The sequence below is a fragment of the Neolamprologus multifasciatus genome, chromosome 20 (genome assembly GCF_963576455.1).
Source record: "Neolamprologus multifasciatus chromosome 20, fNeoMul1.2, whole genome shotgun sequence".
NCBI lineage: Eukaryota > Metazoa > Chordata > Actinopteri > Cichliformes > Cichlidae > Neolamprologus > Neolamprologus multifasciatus.
In genome coordinates this window covers 2,488,124-2,506,124 of record NC_140458.1, presented here as the reverse complement: position 1 = coordinate 2,506,124, position 18,001 = coordinate 2,488,124, and the positions used below count along the sequence as shown (strand labels likewise).

The following is an 18,001-nucleotide window of genomic DNA, read 5'->3' as shown; positions in this document are numbered from 1 at the left end:
TTAATGGACAGAGCCTGGATAGCTCAGTCGGTAGAGCATCAGACTTTTAATGTCATGGTCCAGGGTTCAAGTCCCTGTTCAGGCATTGTTTGTTTGCACCTGTAAGATTCACGTGCAAATGTCACCAACTTCTTGCTTTCAGAAAAGTTGATCCTCTTATTTATTATCTGAAAGGCGTTTCGACAGTGTTCCAAAAGTCTTGACAGTCATCTTCATCCCAATATAGGTAATGTCCCCAGTAGTCATAGCTGCTTTTCTACGTGGCACAAATTATCAAAAGGATTGTGGAACGTTCTGACAGTAAGTGAGAGGGAATCCGCAGGTGCAACACAAAGAGGGATACCACATATGTGCCTCTTTCTTGGCGACATATATTTTAGACAGGATCATGAACCACTTATTTAAAGTTGAGTATTGTCATAAAGAGTTTCCTGACAATTTTCCAACACTGTCATGAGATTGAATCTACATAGGTCCTTCAATTCAATGTAATACTTTTCATCTTACGTTCCAGTAAGTATTTTGGGGCCTTGCTTTTTTCACAACAGATCTTTTTCCACAAAACATTATTACAAAGATTGTGGTGTTTCTCTTTCTTCATCATTAGTTATGACTCTAACATGGACGACAGCAGGGACAACAAGAAGAACCGCTTCTCCAGTACTATGGCCTTCATGGAAGAGTATCTTAACAACGTCCTTAATGATGACATGCCATTCCATGACGAGGAGAAAAACAAGCTCACATATGAGGTCTGGTTCTGCTCCCTAGTCTTACAACTTCACTATAAAGTTCTACTACTACTGTCTGTTATTACTTCTTCCATTTCCCTTCTTCCTTCAGGTGGTGAGTTTGGCCAGACATTTGATCTACTTTGGCTTCTACAGTTTTTTTGAGTTGCTCAGACTCACAAGGACCCTGCTGGGCATCATTGACTGCAGACTCAATCCAGGACACGCTGGTCTCGTATTCAATGATGATGCATCAGGTGACTTAAAATACCATAACAAGCTAAGACATTCAATTGTTTAACAACAACAGGTTTGCTGCCAAGTTTAACTTTAGTTTTTATCTTCAATTACTTACTTGTAATGGGTCCTGTTTGTTTGTATGCCTGTTTGTTAGCAGTTTAGATTCCACAATTTTAAGATATCATCTTCAGATTTTGTGTGATAGTAGATACTAACAAGAGCCCAAACTGTAATTGTTGTGAAAATCAGTTCAAGGTCAAGTTCGCACCGATCTCTGAATGCGCTTGTTCTATTTAGTCCAATGAAAGTCCATTAAAAGTCAAATGAAACAAACAAAAACAAACATTTATCTTTGATACCTTGATAACTTATTAATCTATTATAATGTTAAAGCTCACTAAAGCTCAGTTGTTCCTTGTCTTTTTGTGTGCATGTATAACTGTTATTGACTTTATTTTGAATATTGTCGGGTTAATTACACTGACATGCTTTTTTTCTTCTCTCTGTTAAGGCAAGAACGTGAAGCGCTCTATACACGGGATGGGTCAGATGATGTCGACCATGGTCCTCAACAGGAAACAGTCCATATTTGGAGGTGCAGTTTCCAGAGGGGCAGGAATGGGGCCAGCGCTTGTGCTTGAAGGACAAAGAGGCAGTAAAGATAGTCTCGACAACATGGACTTGACAGTGATGGATACTAAGCTGAAGATACTGGAGATATTACAGGTAATATACAATAATTTTAACTCATTTTACACTCAGTGGCCACTTTTTTGTTTTTAGGTACATCCATCCAATGCAGTACAATATTTAAAATGAAATTTATTAGATATCGATTAGACAACATTGCAAGAAATAAAACACTGCCCAACCAGTGTTTCGCAAAAGGGCCTGCTCACAAAACACCTTTAGTTTGTAAGCAAAGTTATAAGAATGACATTCAAACCCTATATGTAAAATTATGTTATTGTAACTGAATTCCACTTTCCTTTTCATCAGTTCATCCTGAATGTCCGTCTGGACTACCGCCTCTCCTTCCTCCTGTCTGTATTTAAGAAGGAGTTTGTGGACGTTTATCCCATGGCTGACGCTGACGCTACCACTAATATGGAGCATGCAGGTAGAAACACAGCTGGTGCAAATAAACTCATTCAATTCATTTTAACTCTAACATGCATAAACTATATATAAAAAGTTGTCTTCTGCTTCTCTATGCATGCATGTGCATGTGTGTGGTAGTTGGTAGTTTAATTTTAGAAATGCTGTATTTTGATTAAAATAGAATAGAAAGCCTTTATACACATGTATCTCATCATCACATCTATTGCATACATGTGTGTGTGTGGGGGGGGGGGTAAAGTGCACAGTTCTGCAGCACTATATACATTTGAACAGTATTCAAAAATATACAATGTACAAATATGCAAGTCAGGAATACAAATAGTGTCATATATTTACGGTGTAGTTTATTGCACGTAAATTAGGTATTGCACAGTGATGATGTGTGTTCTGTTTATGGAGGGAAGTGCTTGGATTGGGGGGGTGGAACTGTGTTTTCAGTGCATGTGTGACTTCAGCGTGGTTATGGTTTTTGGGAATAAATTATTCTTGAGTTTGTCGGTCTTTGTGCTGATGCACCTGTAGCACTTCCCTGAGGGAAGAATTAGTTTCCAACATATATCTAAATACCTAAAAACACAATTCAAATAATCTGGGACCTGTTATGTTTTTCCTTATTTTCTGAAATCCATATACTGTTATAATGGTGGATTTTTTCATGGACAACTCTTCAAGTAATGAGGTCATTACTCGCACTACTGTTCACTGTGAGTCATAAGCTGCACAGCTTTTTCCTTTTTTCCTTCCTCAAAATTTTTGTTTGCTTAATAGTAGTACAGCCAGGGCTGCACCAAGGCCAACTATAAGATAAATATAGATTTTTATTAGTTTTAAACTGTCATGAACTGTGTGTGGCAGGCAGGATTGGACCCAGACGCAGACTCTTAGACAGGACTTTAACACAAAATCCAGCTTTTTTGTTGAAACAAGTCAATAGAGAAAACTAAATTAGAATTAAAACACACAGCTTGGTACGAGGGAGACGCTGAAATAGATACACGGAAAGATAACGAGGAAAGTGAGAACACTCAGGGAACGCAGCTGACACGAATTAACATGACGCCACAGGGGAAGCAAAACAGGACACACCGAACATGGAAACACGAGACCTTCACAATAAATGAGGAGTGGAGGAAAGGCAGACGAGCGGGGGGACAGAGAGGAGACATGAGGGGCTGGAGAAACACAGAGTGGAACACAAGGAGGGAAACAAGACGCGAGGGCTCACCACATATATACACACAGACACACCGCGAGAGACACAGAGGGCAAAGACACAAGAGGGAATCTAATAATCAAGAATCTAAACAGAATAAAAGAAGCTCACAATGGAATAACTAAGACTATAAATGAACCTGAACATAAAACATAATAACATAACAAAATATTACTAGAACACAAGAAACTCAAAATGCTGGGTCCAGGTAATGACATAAACTGTGAGGTTGTTCTACTAGGATCCAGAAATAAAAATATGTATATGGAAAGAGGTAGACAGGTCCCGTTAAAATATGATAAATCTAAGAATTGAATATTTAACAAAACTTTAATGAGATGGGATAAATTTACACGGATTTTAGAAAAACTTTTGCGTGTTGTCTACCTGAACATCCATCCTGCAGTTTTTCTTACGGTGCTTGTGTTACTTGTCTCCCTATGCTTCAGATGTGCCGGTTAACATGGACATGACAGGTAGTGCATAGATAAGCTCATATTAGAGGCAAAGAAGACCCTACAGAGAGCACATGCCACATTTCTTCACCAGTTTACGTCATTTTATTATTGTAACACAAATTACTGCGCAAAAGTCTTTAACCCTATTTCTTAATAGTTGGTGCACGACTTAGATTGGAATGTCTTGATGCTCAATCATCCAGGTAAGTAAAGTGTTCATCTGGACGAAGCGTTTTCAGTGGGTGAAACGTTTCATTACTTATCCAGGTGATTTCCTTTAGTCTCAGCTGACTGCAGGTTTCCAACCTTATAAACAGAAACATTTGCACATGACTGAAACTAGCACCACTGAAAGAACACTTTTCACGTAAATGGGAAAGCATCTCTGAATCGAGGAGGGGGCTAAAGGGGACGTCTTTCACCATCTTACAATGCTGTGATTGCAGCCATTCCCCAACTCTCTGGTACTCATGACCATCGATCAGTGGTCTTTGACCTCACAGCCCGTTGTTCATTCAGCGTCCAGATGAACAGAACTTAGATTGAAAGATTTCCACAATGTGAAGCAGTGTGGGATCATCTTGAAAGAGAACAGAACAAGCTAACCGATCCAAAGAGGAGGTTTGGACTGTTCAAGAAAACTGGAAATTATTGCTAAAGAATAATTAAAGGAATTTGACGATAGCTTACCTAAGAGAGTTAAATAAGAGGGAGTTCAGGTTGTGTTGAAGAATAAATCTAGTCATATTAAATATTGACTTTCAAGCTTATTAGAATGATCCATACTGTTTGTATTTCTATCTATGCTTGCACATGTTGTCCATCTTCCTAGCAGAGCATCAAGAAATGAGGGTTGGCTCAAGACTTTTGCACAGTAATGGGTAACATTTAGAGTGAACCGTATGAGCAACTTGGTGTGAAACCATGAATAATTAATTTCAGTTCTGCCTTTTTGTCCCTACTCAGCCACCATCAACCTGCAGTTCATTGGAGAGCAGGCAGAGGCCATGTTTGGAGTTGGGTGTGTATCGCTGGACATGCATTCATGCACAGGTTTTATTAATACAACATACACACATCTTAAGTACTTTGTGTGTTTGTGTGCAGAAAAGGGAACAGTATCCTGGAGGTGGACGATGAAGGTGGTCGCATGTTCCTGCGGGTGTTGATCCACCTCACAATGCATGACTACGCTCCTCTGGTGTCTGCAGCCCTGCAGCTGCTTTTCAGACACTTCAGCCAGCGACAGGAGATGTTACATACCTTCAAACAGGTGACACAGACATGCAAAATCTACATAAATAAGCACAAAACAAATCCAGTGTCTCTTAACTAAAATGCTGACCCCTTAAAATGTAATAAAAAGCAGAAGTACAGTCATGAGAATCAGTGTACACAACACTAGCTAAGACCAGCAATTCTTCATTAAACTTGTCATAATTAACTTCAAATGGTCTATTTTTTTGTATTCACTGAATTTTTCAAATCTTCCTGGAGATCTGTGGCCCTGAGGGGTGTAGTGCAAAGTTCAGTATATCCAGGCTTTCTTTGCGTTAGCTAGTTTAATAAAACCTCAAACATAACGGTGCTTTCTTTGCTAACTCAGGCTTTCTGCTACAGTCTTCTGTGGGAACTCAGAACAGGAAAAATATTGCAGAATATTCATGTTAATCCTCCAAGTTGTGACTGCAGGTCCAGTTGCTGATCTCCGCTCAGGATGTGGAGAACTACAAGCTGATTAAGGCAGATCTGGATCGTCTCAGGACGTTGGTGGAGAAATCTGAACTGTGGGTGGAGAAGAAAAGCTCAGGAGGAGGAGAAGGGAAGAAGGACAAGAAAGACAAGAAGGAAAAAACAGAGGTAAGGACTAATGAGATAAGAATAAGATAAGGGCATCCTTGCAAAAGAGATTTTCTAATCTCTGTGGATTTTTTCCCTGTTTAAATAAAACATTTTTAAATTGTATTGTGATACTGAGTGTGTGAAAGCTAAAGCTTTGAGAATGCAGGAGCCCATGATGAGAAATTATGAAGAAACTTTTCAAATCAAAGGTTTTAAATGTACGTAAGTTAGGTCTTATGTAGACGTGTAATACAAAGCCTGCATAGCTCAGCTGGTGAGAGTCTTAGTGCTGTGGACACAAACACAGACAGCTGCAGACAGCTTCATTGTTAACCAGCATCCTCAAGAGCAAAGCCACGTAGGACTTTCAAACTGAAAAATCTCAGATGAGTTCGAATATCAGGGTCAGAGGTCAAGTCTTCTGAAAATCTTGTGAATGTGATAAGCTGAGAATAAGGTGATGTAGGATAGTGCTGCCAGTATTTTTTAATTCAGTGGTCATAATTTTTAATTGACTATATGACCAATAAACCAATTATAATCAAATTCATGAAATATGAAAGTATGAGGTTTTATTTTAACAGAGTTAGTTTTAAAATACCAAGAGGTCGGTTTTTGTCTAAGTATTCATGCCGAGGAGCTAAGGCCATTTTTCTTCATAAATATTATCTTGTTATTGTGTCCTTTGTCTTTAAAGTCTATAATACTGGCTCAAACCTTCCCATATCTAAATAACAACAGTACATATGTACTAGGCTGGCTGAGAGGAGAATCCCAGAATAAGTCTGGCTTTTAGAGGCTGTTTTAAAGGGTTTTTAAAGATTAGCTGAAGTCAGTGTTACTTTGTTTTGTATGTTCTCTAAACTGCTTTTAAGATTTCAATTTTTTTCAGAACCAACAGGATCTTTGTGTCTCGGTGGCTGATTGGCATCATAAACTTTTGTCAATATAACAACTAACCAATTTATTAACCACCGACTAACTAACCAACTACCCCATTCAGTCACTATTTAAAACAACATATTATTAAAAATCTAAATGCTACTAATAAAACTAAAGTACTAAACAAAAACAAATAAAAATATCTTTTGAACTTTTGCATCCTGGTTTTTAAACTCACTTCCTGTTGGTGTTGGGCTTCCTGGTGTATCATGTGGATATAAGGTTTATATGTGGCATGGCACTTTCACTGCATGGCATCTCTCCTTCTTTCATTCTTTCTTTCTTGTTGTTTATACTTTGAAATGCAGAAACTCAAACTCTCAAATGTTTTCTAGAACTAGTTTCTTGTTGTCATGCATCTTATACACTCACACTGCATGTTAAAAAAAAACCCAACCAGCTAGTCGTGCTTTGTTAAAATGTTAGCTTGATAATGAAAACAACCAATCGCATTAACATGAGAAGTTGTTTTTGTAATAAAAATTTAATGTAAAGAAAGAGCTTCATCCTCTTTCTGACTTCACTCCGTATGTTTCACAACTTCTCATAGAGAAAAATGTGGTTCCACCAGCGAGGGAACTTCTAAACCTGCCAATCTGGGTGCTGTTGGAGTTTAAAAATAGTTTAAAAACCAGTAACCTTCCAGAAGAGATGGCAACGTTTTAAGAAATACTGGAATAAACAATAACCAGTTTGCAGTACGCAAACTGTTTGTTTTTGGCTCCGATACTGGTGCAAGCCTCCAGTACACTTCCTAGAGAAACTAGATGTGCTGGTGTGTTTGCAGACATTACATCTGCCCACACACTTATTCTACCCTGCTACCCATGTCTGCTTAGTGATATATTTGCTCCTTAACCTCTGGTAACCCATCTAGGATTAGGATTGGGGTTAGGTCCACGCCTTTCTTTTAATGCGATTTGTGGCTATTTGGAGCACCTAAATCAAAACGATTATAAGGGAAACGGCTGCAATATGAGACTTTATTTGGAATATAATATCTTCCAGTTTCTTGAAGTTTGCCTTTTTAGCATGTGGCTAAAACAAAACCTAACACTAACCAAGCTAGTTTGCTAGTGAGCTGGTAAATGTTGAGGTTAACAAGTGAATCTGAATATTGACTAGGATCAGAAATGTAGTGTAAAGTCCTCAGTGAGGATGAGTGTGGTGCCATACCCGGAGAGAACTGCATATGCTGTCTGACCCTCTGCATCCTGCAGGGGGCATCACAAGAGGCAACACCCAAGAAGGAGAAACTGAAGGAGGGTAACGAGAACTACCAGAAAGTCAAAGAGGTGAGAGCGCCCGTTCGTTAATGTTTCTTCAACATGTGATCAGTTTTTCTTTTTGATTTGTCTCTGTCTGTTGGGTTTTCTGGAACGTTCTTCCAAAAAATCATCTATTAACTAATCAACAAGGGCACAGCTGTGATCTCTCTGTTGAAAACGTCCTGCACGTGGTGATCTTATCTCTTATCTCTCCAGCGATGGTGGTTTTTCTCTGCTCAGGATAATTCCATCATTATTCTCTCCTACTAGTTTCTCTGGTGAACGACACCTGCAGAATGTCACAAATGGAAACGAAGATGAAAATTAAAGGATAGATTTAAGTCCTTATTTGGTATAAAATTATATTCCAAATTCAACCAATCAAAACCTTCCTTCTGTTCTGGTAAATTTTAGCTTCCAAATGTTCGGTTGTTGCCACGATGACTTCAAATTATCTTGTATTTCTTCAGTGTTTTGAAAGAGATTAGGTTTGGTACGATTTCTAATCACGACCTTTGTCAATGAATCACTCTTTCCACATTGGAACGTCATTAATAATCAATATTTATGTGATTTATTATTTGTTTTATGTCATGCGCTACAAAATCACAAAATGCTAATCTGACGATTCACTTAATATTTTATTAATTAAATGAACGAAAGTAAACTGAAATAACATCAGTTGGCTTTTTTGTGAGTAAGACTCATTTGTAGATGTGCTTAGTTTCTACAAGTCAAAGTTTTTAAAAGTTCATAAGGTTATTGATTTTAATATAGCTTAAACATGATCTACACACCTGCGCCACCTGAGAATAAAACACACACATTTTTGAAAACACCGTATATTTAAAGAAATAGTAATGGGCCCCTAATTGAGTCTTGGGGAAAACTGTCAGTATTATCCAAGTATGTCTTTAAATTAAACGCTCGGGAAACAATGAATGAATAAACATGCGTTTTATTCACAAATAAGATTCATTTTAGCGTTTTCAGAAATGAAAAAAATGTCTTATCACTTAGAATATGTGTGAAAAAGCCCTGAGCCCAACACGGCACCTACTCTAGTTGTTCTAAAGATAATTCTACAGACACATTGTGTAAAAGTAATGAATGTGTTACATTGTGTGTGTTACGTAATGTATTTTATGTTAAAATCTTTAGTTCAATTCAATTCAATTCAATTTTATTTATATAGCGCCAAATCACAACAAATGTCGCCTCAAGGCGCTTCATAGATACAGAGAAAAGCCCAACAATCATATGACCCCCTATGAGCAGCACTTTGGCGACAGTGGGAAGGAAAAACTCCCTTTTAACAGGAAGAAACCTCCGGCAGAACCAGGCTCAGGGAGGGGCGGGGCCATCTGCTGTGACCGGTTGGGGTGAGAGAAGGAAGACAGGATAAAGACATGCTGTGGAAGAGAGACAGAGATTAATAACAGATACGATTCAATACAGAGAGGTCTGTTAACACATAGTGAGTGAGAAAGGTGACTGGAAAGGAAAAACTCAATGCATCATGGGAATCCCCGGCAGCCTACATCTATTGCAGCATAACTAAGGGAGGATTCAGGGTCACCTGGTCCAGCCCTAACTATATGCTTTAGCAAAAAGGAAAGTTTTAAGCCTAATCTTAAAAGTAGAGATAGTGTCTGTCTCCTGAATCCAAACTGGAAGCTGGTTCCACAGAAGAGGGGCCTGAAAACTGAAGGCTCTGCCTCCCATTCTACTTTTAAATACTCTAGGAACAACAAGTAGGCCTGCAGAGCGAGAGCGAAGTGCTCTAATAGGGTGATATGGTACTACAAGGTCCCATAGTGTGTAAAGAAATCTTCTTTTCCTAAATGTGGAATGGCTTTATGAAAGACTTTTTTACACAGTGCATCCTTTCTTTGGGGGAAAACTTTAATTGCTAAAAATGCAAATTAAACTAATTTCTTAGCATATACAGCCCATCAGAGATACTATCGTTAATTAAAACTAAGCTAAAATACACAGTGGGATACTTAGAGCTTAGAAAAAATGTACAAAAATATAATTGCAGGCTCTACAGTACCATGCAACAGTCTTCAGCCAAACCTCATCATATTTTATTCTCATGGAGCCAGACTTGGAATTTTTTCAGTGCTTATTGTTTCAAAGGAGCTTGCAAAGAAAAGCGTCTGGACTTCTTTAAGTTGCTTGAAGACGTTTCACCTTCATCCGAGAAGCTTCTTCAGTTCTAAGGTCAAATGGTGGAGAGTCCCAGATTTAAACCCAGTGCTTATTGTTTATTAAGCTCAATGCAAACCTAAGAATCATTCAAGGATAAAAAGACACATAACTCAAGAGATAAACCTGTGTTGTGTCTCCACGTAGCAGACAGCTTAGCAAAGAATCAGTTGTAAAATATAAACACAGTGCCAGTGCAGTAAAAGCAAAGAAAAACACAATCGGCCATGGATTGACCCCCCCACCCCCTGGAGCCTGGACCTCAACATTATTGAAGCCGCGTGGGACCAAGAACGGAACAAAAAAAGCAGCAAACATCCGAAGAAGAGCTTCCGATGTCCCACAAGCCTAAGAAGTATTCCTGAAGACTTTGTTGTTGTTGAAATGTTGAGAAAAATATTCAGGCTGTGTTGAAGAATGAAGGTGGTGATACCAAATACTGACTTTCAAGCTTGTTGTAAACTGTATCACATATATTTGCACATATTTCAATAAAACAGTGCACCTATTTCCCCTTTTACTAACAAAATATAAAAAATGAAGGGTGTCCTTGCACTCTGATATCTGCTTTACCCATGAAAATAACGCTCATAAAAACAAACTAACATTGACACTAGAAAACTAAATTGAAATGAAGTATTTCAACCAATGAAAGTTAAACTGACCATCATCTGTCTAACTGCATGACTCCACTGTCTGCCATCTCGCTCCTCCCCCCTGCAGATCCTGGAGAGGTTGAATAAGATGTGCAGCAGCGGAGTTTGGAAGAAGCAGCAGAGGCTGCTAAAAAACATGGGTGCTCATAAAGTGATGCTGGACCTGCTGCAGGTCTCCTACGACAAGGTAAGACAGGACAGCCCAAATGAAAAGCACCTTAGCAGGCTTAATTAAGCAGGTCAATTCAAATAGTGCTGCACTTGAAGCCACGCAGCCTTTTTTTACATGACATTGAAATCTCACAGTGGAGTTTTTCATCAATAACCTATTACAGATGTTCTTTCTTTTTCCAGTCTTCTTTTCATTTTGAACTGTGGAGTAGTTATAATAATGTAATACTTATCAAACAGGCTGAGATTTGTTATTTAACAGCCATTCATATTTATTGTAACTTTTGCCCCTGGTGTTCGTGGATTTCTTTCGTTCGATTAAAATATATGTGTATATTCAAATAGTCTGGCTGTAGCCAGATTTGAGAGGAGAGTTCAGCTCAACCAAGACTAACCATCGTGTTTGTCTGTGTGTGTGCAGAATGATGTGAAGATGCAGGAGATCATCAAGTATACTCACCTGTTCCTGCAGAAGTTCTGTATGGGCAACCAAGAGAATCAGGCTCTGTTGCACAAAAACCTCAACTTGTTTCTCAACCCGGGGGTAAGCTGCTTCACAAATGTGCCAAAGTTATACACAATGCTTATTTAGTTCATAAATCTGAGTGGACGTTCAGAACGCTTTAAGGGTGGTTGATTTGGTTACATGTTCAGACGTCTTTGTGAGGACAGAAATTGTGATGCTACGATACCTGTGGGGACCAAGAGTCACTTATGGGGACAAGATGTGCGTCGCCAATGAGTTTGGAGGCGTGTTTGGGACTCAAAATGTGGTTTTAGTGTGAGGGTTACAGCTAGGTTATGGTTAGGTTTAGGGCAGCGGTCCCCAAGCCCCGGGCCTCGGACCGGTACCGGTCCGTGAGTCATTTGGTACCGGGCCGCGAGAGTTGAGGCTCAGGTGTGAAATGTATAGTTTTTATTGGTTTTCAGCGTTATTTTGTTATCGTTTTTATTGTTAACTCGGTTTTCCTGGGTCTTTTCACGTGTGTTATGATTAAATCTTCTTTTTTTCGGTACCGGTACTAGTTTTATTTTGTTGTATTTATCCGCGACACGCGACAAGGCCGGTCCGTGAAATATTGTCGGCCATAAACCAGTCTGTGGAGCAAAAAAGGTTGGAGACCGCTGGTTTAGGGTATCCGTTAGGCATTATGTCAATGAGATGTCCTCACTAAGATATGAAAACGAGTGTGTGTGTGTGTGTGTTTCTTTTTCTTTAGGAATATGTCAAGTGAGACAACAGTCTCAATATCTTATCTCCTGCACCACACTCATAAGTTTAAATTTCTGACACTTGACTCCAATTAGCCAATTACCTCCGTTTATAAACCCAGCCTACATTTAGAGACACTCGTTGCCAGATTCTCTTTAAATGCAGTGTAGTCAAACCTTTCCGTTTTAGTTTTCTATCACTTTTAATTATCTTTACCTTTCATTTCTGTCAGCTCTGAAGCTAAATAAGCCAAAATCAGAAATCTTTGTACAGTTGGATTTTCTTCTACATAAAACACCTGATCAAGTTACTTCTGTTTAAACAGCTTTCATTTATTTTACTTTAGCTAATCAACTTTTGCTCGTTTAAAGAAAATGCTGGTTGTCTCTGGGTTTTCTAAAGTGATTTGAGTGGCTGGTAGAGAGAAACCTCTCTGACAACTCTAATGCTCGGTGTACTGAAGGGGACTTGAATGAAAATTAATCAGCTAGAGAAAGAATATCAACCTCCCAACACCTGAACTCTTCCACGTCATGCATTTTTCATTTCTCTGATATTTGGGCTGACTGGGACCTGATGAATGTAAAAACAAAGAATTACCAGATTTTGTTTTTTTTACCTGATTTTTGTTTCTCAGAAAAATGAGAGCCACATACGAGGACACTCGTTTTAAATGTTGATAGAACAGTGGCCGTATGATGTCCTCGTAAATGTCACAGGGACATAGTGACATAGTGAAAACAAATTCCCAACATTTTCCAACATTCAGGAGGCAGTTGGGGGTTTTGTAATGAAAAAGTCAAAACTAGTCTTCTCTAAATAAACATCAGTGTTGATGTGACTGACCTGAAACCTTTTTGATTTCTAAACTTTCCTTTGTTCATGTCCAGCTCCTGGAGGCGGAGACAGTGCAGCACATCTTCAGTAATAACTACCAACTGTGCAGCGAGATCTCCGAGAGCGTGCTGCATCACTTCATCCACTGCCTGGCAACGCACGGCCGCCATGTCCAGTACCTCAACTTCCTCCACACCATCATCAAGGCCGAGGGCAAGTACGTCAAGAAGTGTCAGGACATGATCATGACCGAGGTGAGGATGAGACGCACCGCTTCGCTTCTACTAAAACATCAACCCGTGTTTTCATGCTGATGCGTTCAAGTTTTCCTTTCGTGTCTTCTTGTAGTTAACAAACGCCGGTGAGGACGTGGTCGTCTTTTACAACGACAAAAACTCGTTTAAAGTCATGCTGGAGCTGATGGCAGAGAGCAGGGAGGGCGTCGGTGAGACCAGCCCACTCAGGTAACCAAGGCAGCGATGATGATGATTTTATTAATCCATCTTCATAAAACCTGATACTAACCATAACGCGGTCATTTAAGAAATGACAGGATTCTATTTTATTTGTTAAATGACTGAAAGCTTCGAGCTGGAGACAATAACAGGATAAAATGATCCTATAACAGGATATAAAAGGAAACAGCATGTAGCTCTGCATGTTTAACATTTTTTATGCCATATATGTCCTTCCTGATTCAATCAAAAAGGAATTTGTGTCTCCTCTGATCTTGAACCAGCTACTTAAAATTTTTATTACATTTCTAAACATGTTTTCTTGAGAAGTTCTTGCAGTGATTGTGAACTTATAGTTATACAATTGTTGTAATGCACTATCTGACGTGATGGTGGCAGTGCTGTGTCACTGTTCTAATACCAAAACCCAGACACAATGATGCAGTGTGTCAGTATGGCTCTGTGCGCGTAGCTGCATATTAAGCTACAGATGATGTCGAGGAGTTCATTTGTTTCATCAGTCAAAAAAAGAAGAAGCAGAGCAGAAGTTTGTACCACCTTAACTCTGCTGCTATAAACACAAGTCGGAGCTCTTCTGATGAAGATCCGAGCAAGTGGAAACCACGAGCCTTCAGCTGATGTGGCCACAGCTGCAAAACAGGAGACACGAGTCATGACTTGTTAAAATGGACTGAATGTTTATCAATCTTTAGTTTTTCCAGAATATCAGAACTGATTTAATTTTTTAAAAATGTAATTGACAGATTTGGTTCTGGCAGATTTTGCCCTATAAGAAGTCACATCTGTTTTCAAGTATATATACGTGTGGGTGCATATATATTTTACTTGAGTCTAAATACTGTGTGGACAACAAAGTTTTTCAAGTTACCATCAGGTGCTTTTATTTCCCATCCCAAACATGCTGTCGTGTTTCCGTCTGAGACCTGAATGTGAAATCATTTCCCCCCCGCAGGTACCACATCTCTCTGGTGGAGCTTCTGGCTGCTTGTGCAGAGGGGAAGAACGTGTACACGGAGATTAAATGCACCTCCCTGCTGCCCCTGGAGGATGTGGTCAGAGTGGTGACCCATGAGGACTGCATTACTGAGGTTCTCACCGCGTTTGTGTGGTTTAAGGTTTTTAAACTGCTTTGATTGAACCAGAAAGCTAACTTGACTTCCTGTGTGTCTCCAGGTGAAAGTTGCCTATGTGAACTTTGTGAATCACTGCTATGTGGACACGGAGGTGGAGATGAAGGAGATCTACACATCCAACCACATCTGGAATCTGTTTGAGGACTTCACTGTGGACATGGCTCGGGTAGGAACAGCACCACAGTTTATCATCATAACTGATAAACTATTGTAAATCTTTACCTCATTATTTAAAACTACACCCAGGTTTAACACAAGCATCCAGCTTTGTAACATTATATGTACAATAATGTGCAGAGTCTTTCTTTATATTTTTCCCTTTTTTTTGTTAAACCTCACCTAAAAACCTCCTAATTCAACAGATGAACCAGTGCTGCCTTCACATAACAGACAATTTAGTAAAGAACCAATTTGAAATTTAGTCTCGTCCTGTTCCTTTAGTTCAGGGGTGGGCATCTCCAGGCCTCAAGGGTTTAGATGTGTCCTTGATCCAACACAGCTGATTTAAACGGCTAAATGACCTCCTCAACATGTCCTGAAGTTCTCCAGAGGCCTGATAACGAACTAATCATTTGATTCAGGTGTGTTGACCCAGGGTGAGATCTAAAACCTGCAGGACACCGGCCCTTGAGGCCTGGAGTTTGCCACCCCTGGTTTAGTTGGATAACAGAGTTTGGCATAAAACATTTTTACACCAACAAGGTGTTACGTTCCCCTAAAAAGGTTCGGGGGTGAGGGAAAGTAACAAAAGGTGTCCAGGTTGAAAAAGGGAGACAGGGAGGCAAAATAGTTAAATCAACAGGTTTATTAATGTTTCCATTAATAACTTACCTAAAAGAGACGGACAAGCTGCTGTCACCTTTTAAAGAAAGAAAACAATAAACTGAAAATATGCCAAAAAGGGTTAGTACCAAAACACACTCCACGCAGCAGGGGCAATCCACCTCCAAACACACACACAGCTTACTAGCTGCAGCCCAACATGGCTCTCTGGCACTACAGCTCACAATGGTCGTGTCCAAATTCATGGGCTGCATCCTCCTGAGGACCCGGCCTTCGCGGTCTACGTGGGCCGGGTCCTCAGGAGGTCGGGTAGGCCGGAAGTAAACGGCTATGGAATTGGACGGTCTAGCCTTCTCGATCTACTCCCGCCCTTAATTCAGAGTATTTCCGGTTGTCAGCGCCACGGCACGAAAATCGAAAATGGACCCCAAAATCTTTCTGCGTTTTTTGTGTTCAGCTGGTGGGGTGACAGACGTCACCGAAAACGTCGAAGCACTTTTGCAAATATGTCATATCTTGACAAACCGAGCAGATATTTGAAGTTTACACACCCACATTCTCGCCTGAAAATATGTTTAAAGTTTATTTTGTGGCCCAGAAAGATTAGATAGAGTAATTTTAAAACTTAGTAGCGGCCGCCATTGCCGGAAACTGGAGCTTGGCTGGGCCGCGCTATGAATTCTGGGATAGGTTGGGCCAAGAAGGACACACCCGACCCATCCTTCAAATTCGGGGAAAAGGAGGACGCATTTGTCGGCTGCATTTGGAGGAGTCTACGAATTTGGACAGCCTTCGGCGCGTCGCTGTGACGTAATCGGTCTACAAATGCGGCCTCAGGAGGAAGCAGCCCATGAATTTGGACACGACCAATCTCTGGCCTTAAGAATTCTTAATTAATAATTGTTGATGGGAGTCAGCTGTACAAAAAAGGCGGCACCAAAGGCAGGAGATATGGCCGGACAACACCGGTCGCGACAGATGGCCCCGCCCCTCCCTGAGCCTGGTTCTGCCGGAGGTTTCTTCCTGTTAAAAGGGAGTTTTTCCTTCCCACTGTTGCCAAAGTGCTGCTCATAGGGGGTTATATCAGCGGTCTCCAACCTTTTTTGCGCCACGGACCGGTTTATGCCCGACAATATTTTCACGGACCGGCCTTTAAGGTGTCGCAGATAAATACAACAAAATAAAACTAGTACCGGTACCGAAAAAAAGATTTATTCATAACACACGTGAAAAGACCCATGAAAACCGAGTTAATGATAAAAACTATAACAAAATAACGCTGAAAACTATACATTTCACACATGAGCCTCAACTCTCGTGGCCCGGTACCAAACGACTCACAGACCGGTACTGGTCCAAGGCCCGAATGTTGGGGACCGCTGGGTTATATGATTGTTGGGTTTTTCTCTGTATGTGTTACTGTAGGGTCTACCTTAAAATATAAAGCACCTTGAAGTGACTGTTGTTGTGATTTGGCGCCGTGTAAATAAAATTGAATTGAATTGACACACCCACACAAGGTCAATTTTAGGACGAGGCCCTGGTAGGCATATACCAGCATTGTGTGGGGAGTATCCTTAAAAAATATCTGAGGAAATTGAAGAATAGGAGGTCAAAAAGGTGACAAGCCTAAAAAAACTATCTACAGCAAACAACAGATAAACAGTTTCTGAGAGTCGTATCCATAAGAAAGTAGACAAAAACAACCTGACGTGACATGGTGCTGATGTTCGGGGTTTTTCCCTCTCTGCAGGTCTGTAATAAACGGGAAAAGCGTCTTTCCGATCCCGTTCTGGAGAAATACATCATCGGCGTGGTTTTTGACACCATCAACGCCTTCTTCAGCTCCCCTTTCTCTGAAAACAGCACTTCTCTGCAGGTGAAGGAAATGCTTCACCTTGGTGATATAAAACCGTTTAGGTGTGGTTCCAGCTGATCGCTTCTCTGTCTCTGTCAGACTCATCACACCATCGTGACTCAGCTGCTTCAGTCGTCTGTCAGGTTGCTGGACTGTCCCTGGTTGCAGCAGCAGCACAGAGGGCAGGTGGAGGCGTGCATCAAGACACTCGCTGTGACAGGTAACAAACCTGGCACCGCATTACGTCTGAGCCATGATTCCCAAAGTTTTCTCTCACATTCCCACTTAAAAAAGGCTGACTAAGTCTTGTGGATTCTGAACATTAAATAAAGTTCTCTCTCTGTGCAGCTAAGAGTCGCTCCATCTCTGTGCCTTTGGAACTGGAGGCTCAGATCAACACCATGCTGTCCACTTCAGCTTTGAACTCTTTGTCGCGCACCAATCCAAACTACAAATCCTCCTCCCGCCACGTCCGCCCTAGCGCTCCTACCAACCCCTGGGACTACAAGAACATCATCGAGAAGCTGCAGGTGCACAAGGGCACACCGAAAAAAACCCTTTTCTTTATTTACATTAACTTGCAGTAAACTGTATTTAACCTTGTTCCCTCTGTATCTTCCTCAGGACATCATAAACACTCTGGAGGAGCGTCTGAAGCCACTGGTGAACGCTGAGCTTTCGGTGTTGGTGGATGTCCTCCATCAGCCGGAGCTGCTGTTCCCTGAAGGAACCGACATCCGACAGCGCTGTGAGTCCGGAGGATTCATTTCCAAGTAGGTCATCTGAGTCTAAAGCATGCTTGAGCACTGACACTAGAGGGATGAGGGGAATTATGATGTTCGTGTGC

The 18,001-nt window shown here is 40.5% G+C and overlaps 1 protein-coding gene and 1 non-coding gene across 3 annotated transcripts in view; both read left to right on the top strand.

Moving 5' to 3' along the window:
- Positions 1 to 18,001, top strand: part of itpr3 (inositol 1,4,5-trisphosphate receptor, type 3) — an 87,946-nt gene that overhangs the window by 53,115 nt on the left and 16,830 nt on the right. Inside the window, exons 22-39 of one of the 2 annotated variants that reach the window (XM_085147228.1) lie at positions 608 to 752; positions 844 to 988; positions 1,483 to 1,697; positions 1,971 to 2,091; positions 3,756 to 3,782; positions 4,731 to 4,785; positions 4,872 to 5,037; positions 5,457 to 5,624; positions 10,751 to 10,870; positions 11,276 to 11,398; positions 12,958 to 13,158; positions 13,253 to 13,368; positions 14,333 to 14,468; positions 14,554 to 14,679; positions 17,050 to 17,175; positions 17,254 to 17,374; positions 17,503 to 17,684; positions 17,779 to 17,927. In XM_085147228.1, coding sequence (XP_085003354.1) covers positions 608 to 752; positions 844 to 988; positions 1,483 to 1,697; positions 1,971 to 2,091; positions 3,756 to 3,782; positions 4,731 to 4,785; positions 4,872 to 5,037; positions 5,457 to 5,624; positions 10,751 to 10,870; positions 11,276 to 11,398; positions 12,958 to 13,158; positions 13,253 to 13,368; positions 14,333 to 14,468; positions 14,554 to 14,679; positions 17,050 to 17,175; positions 17,254 to 17,374; positions 17,503 to 17,684; positions 17,779 to 17,927 — 2,442 coding nt within the window. Of the gene's footprint in view, positions 1 to 607; positions 753 to 843; positions 989 to 1,482; positions 1,698 to 1,970; positions 2,092 to 3,755; positions 3,783 to 4,730; positions 4,786 to 4,871; positions 5,038 to 5,456; positions 5,625 to 7,768; positions 7,844 to 10,750; positions 10,871 to 11,275; positions 11,399 to 12,957; positions 13,159 to 13,252; positions 13,369 to 14,332; positions 14,469 to 14,553; positions 14,680 to 17,049; positions 17,176 to 17,253; positions 17,375 to 17,502; positions 17,685 to 17,778; positions 17,928 to 18,001 lie in introns of both variants that reach the window. The other variant, XM_085147227.1, reaches the window with a different exon arrangement.
- Positions 13 to 85, top strand: trnak-uuu (transfer RNA lysine (anticodon UUU)). Its single transcript has one exon. It is a non-coding gene; the product is annotated as a tRNA-Lys (tRNA).